Source organism: Pteropus alecto, unplaced genomic scaffold (assembly GCF_000325575.1).
Source record: "Pteropus alecto unplaced genomic scaffold, ASM32557v1 scaffold194, whole genome shotgun sequence".
Taxonomy (NCBI): Eukaryota; Metazoa; Chordata; class Mammalia; order Chiroptera; family Pteropodidae; genus Pteropus; species Pteropus alecto.
Window position 1 is genome coordinate 789,672 of NW_006436281.1, and position 2,904 is coordinate 792,575.

Sequence of the window (2,904 nt, forward strand, 5' to 3'; positions counted from 1 at the left end):
ACAAACTACTGTATGTGCCAGGAACTGGGCTAAGTAGTTAGTTGTTTGTTTAAGCCTTATAAACCCTCTTGTGAGGTGGATACTATTATCATGTCTATTTTTCCGATGAGGGAACTGAGGCCCCCAAAGGAGAAGCAATTTGCCGGATATGAGCGGGGTTAAGCCCTGGGGTTAAGAACTCGGGATCTGTCCCGACTGTGGGTTTGACTCAGCTCTGTCACCAGCCGCCAGCTTTAGAAAGTCATTCATTCATGCATGCATTCATTCATTCATTCATTCATGTATGCATGCATTCAGCCCACACGTGTTTCTTGACTCTCTCTGCGTCTCTCACTTTCCCGGCCGTTCCAGTGGGTACGCACGTATCAGAAGCTCCATCCCAGTTCCAATCACTTTCCAGGGCTGCAGCGCGCCCGCGCAGGCGCAGAAGGATCGGAGTCCCCGGCATGCACAGGGAAGCCCCGCCCAGGTCTATTCCCGTCGCGGCGCTGGAGGAGACAGGATAATTTAACCTTCCGCTCCGCCACCCCCAGGCTCCGGTGGCTTGCGGCCCCCGGGGGGATTCCTAGGCAGGACCTCAGGATCCGAACCAGTGGCGGCCGCGCCGGCAGAGCGAGCAGACGCCGGGCGAGCGAGGAGGAGGCGCGCCCCTGCCCGGCTGCCCAGCTGCCCTTAGGAGCCGCAGCATGGCCAGAGCCGCCACCTGGACGTGGCCGCCGTTGCTGCTGTCGCTGCTGTCGCTGCTGTCGCTGTCCTGGGCGCCCGCGGGAGCCGGTGAGTGAACCCTCACAGTCCCTGGGCCCCTGCTTTCCCTGTCACCACCAACTCGGGCGCTCGGCCTCCTGGGCACCCCAAGGCTGAGCGCGCTGACCATCGCCCCCCAGCCCCCTTCTCCCCAGAGTTGGAGGGACATGGGAATACCTGGAAAGCAGCTGGATTTCGGTAGGGTGAGGATCAGCCGAATGACTCATGAGACACTTCACCAGGCCCAGATCATGCTCCTAAGTCCCGCTTGTCCACTGATGGCTATAGGCGGGTGGGGGGGGCGGGGCGCAGTAGCTCTAAGGGTGTGGTCATTCATTCATTCATTCATGTATGCATGCATTCAGCCCATACGTGTTTATTGAGCACCTACTATGTGCCAGGTGGTGTTCCAAGCACTAGAGATGCAGCTCTGAAGTCAGATAGCCCTGGGTTCAAAACAGCTTTAGGCATTAATACCTATGTGAGCTCAGGAAAGTGACTTAAGCTCTCTGTTCCCATAAAATGCCTTAGGGGTGAGGGAATCCTATCTCCCTCGTATGACTGGGGAGGATGCTGAGCAATATTGAATGCACTCAGTAAAAACAATGATGACTAATAATTCGTGTAAACAGTGATAATACTTGAATGTAACCTTGGGGAAGCCAGAGCCACTCCGCTCAGCATTTCCCAGAATCTGGGTGCTTCTCCAGAAAAGAGGGTGCTGAGGCTTGAGGAGTTCACAGAGAGCCACTGACCTAAAGCCCCTTCAGGAGAAACCCAGCATGGGTCCTATTGTGACCCCTTTTACAGATGAGGAGACTGAGGCACAGAGAGAAGTAACTTGCCCAAGGCGCCCAGCAGGAAGTAGCAGTAGCAGTGGCCAGAGTCCCCTCCACCAGAGCAGAAGAGCCCAGTGCCAGGGAGCCTGGGCGCAGGGTGGGCTAGGCCTGGCCTGGGTCTAAACTCAGGCTCTGCCCCTTGTTTGCTGGCCCGACCCTTCAAGGCTCACTTGCCCCCTCTGTCCAATAGTTGAAAATACTAGTACATCTGTCATGGGGCTGTGGAAAGGGTTGGAGGAGGCCACACGTAAAGGAGCAGCTCAGTGCCTGGCTCGAGTGTGGTGGGAACACGGAAACATGCAGACAGGAAGACCACTTCACCCAGTTTCATCTTCATGGCAGCCTTGCTAAGGAGGAAATCACCAGAGAAGGAGACTTCCTTGCCCAGAGCTGCACAGCATGTCAGCGGTAGAGCGGGCATGGCATGCGAACCCAGACGAGCTGCTCACCAATTCCCCGTGTCCAGACTGTGCCCTCCCGCCGCAAAGCAGGCTCCGGGTACCCCTGCCCACTACGTCTCGGCTTCCTCTTCCTCATAATAATAATAATTATAATATTTGCCTTTTGGAGTGCTTGGCACGTGCGTATAGATTTATACAGGTTTTAGCGCTTAGTCCTCTCAACAACTCTATTAAGTCGTAACCATCCCCATTTTACAGATAAGGAAACCGAGGCTCAGGGGAGTGAAACCACCTAAACAAAGGGCCGTTGCTAGTGAGTGGCAGGACTGGGGTTCAAATAACTCTACTCCTTTCCACCTTATTATCCTTATTATTATTACTAAAAATGCATAGCATCGTGTTTACTGATATCAATAAGAGCCAACATGCGTTGAAGACCTACTTTGTGCTGGAACCTTAGGCAGGAAGATTTTCATATGGTGGATTAGAGGTGGATTAGAGGTCAGGACTCTTGTGTGCAGGTGGCCCAGGTTCAACTCCCACCTCTGCCAGTTACCCTCTGGGTGGCCTGAAGCAAATGACTCTGGGCCTCAGTTTCCCCATCTGTAAAGTGCAGCTGACAGTAGTGTTCGCCTCAAGGAGCTGAGTTGAAAGACAGAGATGTGGGAAGCCCTCAGAACAGCCCCCAGTCTATGTTAGCAACCTGTGAGTGTTAAGTGTTATTAGTCCCATTTTAAAACTGGCACAAAGCATCAGAGAGGTTAAGTAACCTGCTGAAAGCCTCACAGCAGAGGTCTGAAGGGATCCAAAACCCTTGAGCTACATACAGCTGCCTCCTTTCTTGTGCCAGGATCTCCTACAAACTTTCCCAAGCCGGCTCCGCACAGAATAATAATAATAAATAATAATAATAATAATAA

At 53.2% G+C, this 2,904-nt stretch overlaps 1 protein-coding gene across 5 annotated transcripts in view; it reads left to right on the top strand.

Moving 5' to 3' along the window:
• Positions 1-421: 421 nt before the first annotated feature.
• Positions 422-2,904, top strand: part of PVR (poliovirus receptor) — a 13,682-nt gene continuing 11,199 nt past the window's right edge. For 2 of the 5 annotated variants that reach the window (XM_015589370.2, XM_015589368.2), the window contains exon 1: positions 427-774. In XM_015589370.2, coding sequence (XP_015444856.1) covers positions 687-774 — 88 coding nt within the window. In that variant the 5' untranslated portion in view covers positions 427-686. Of the gene's footprint in view, positions 775-2,904 lie in introns of all 5 variants that reach the window. The other 3 variants (XM_025046774.1, XM_025046773.1, XM_006911849.3) reach the window with 3 other exon arrangements.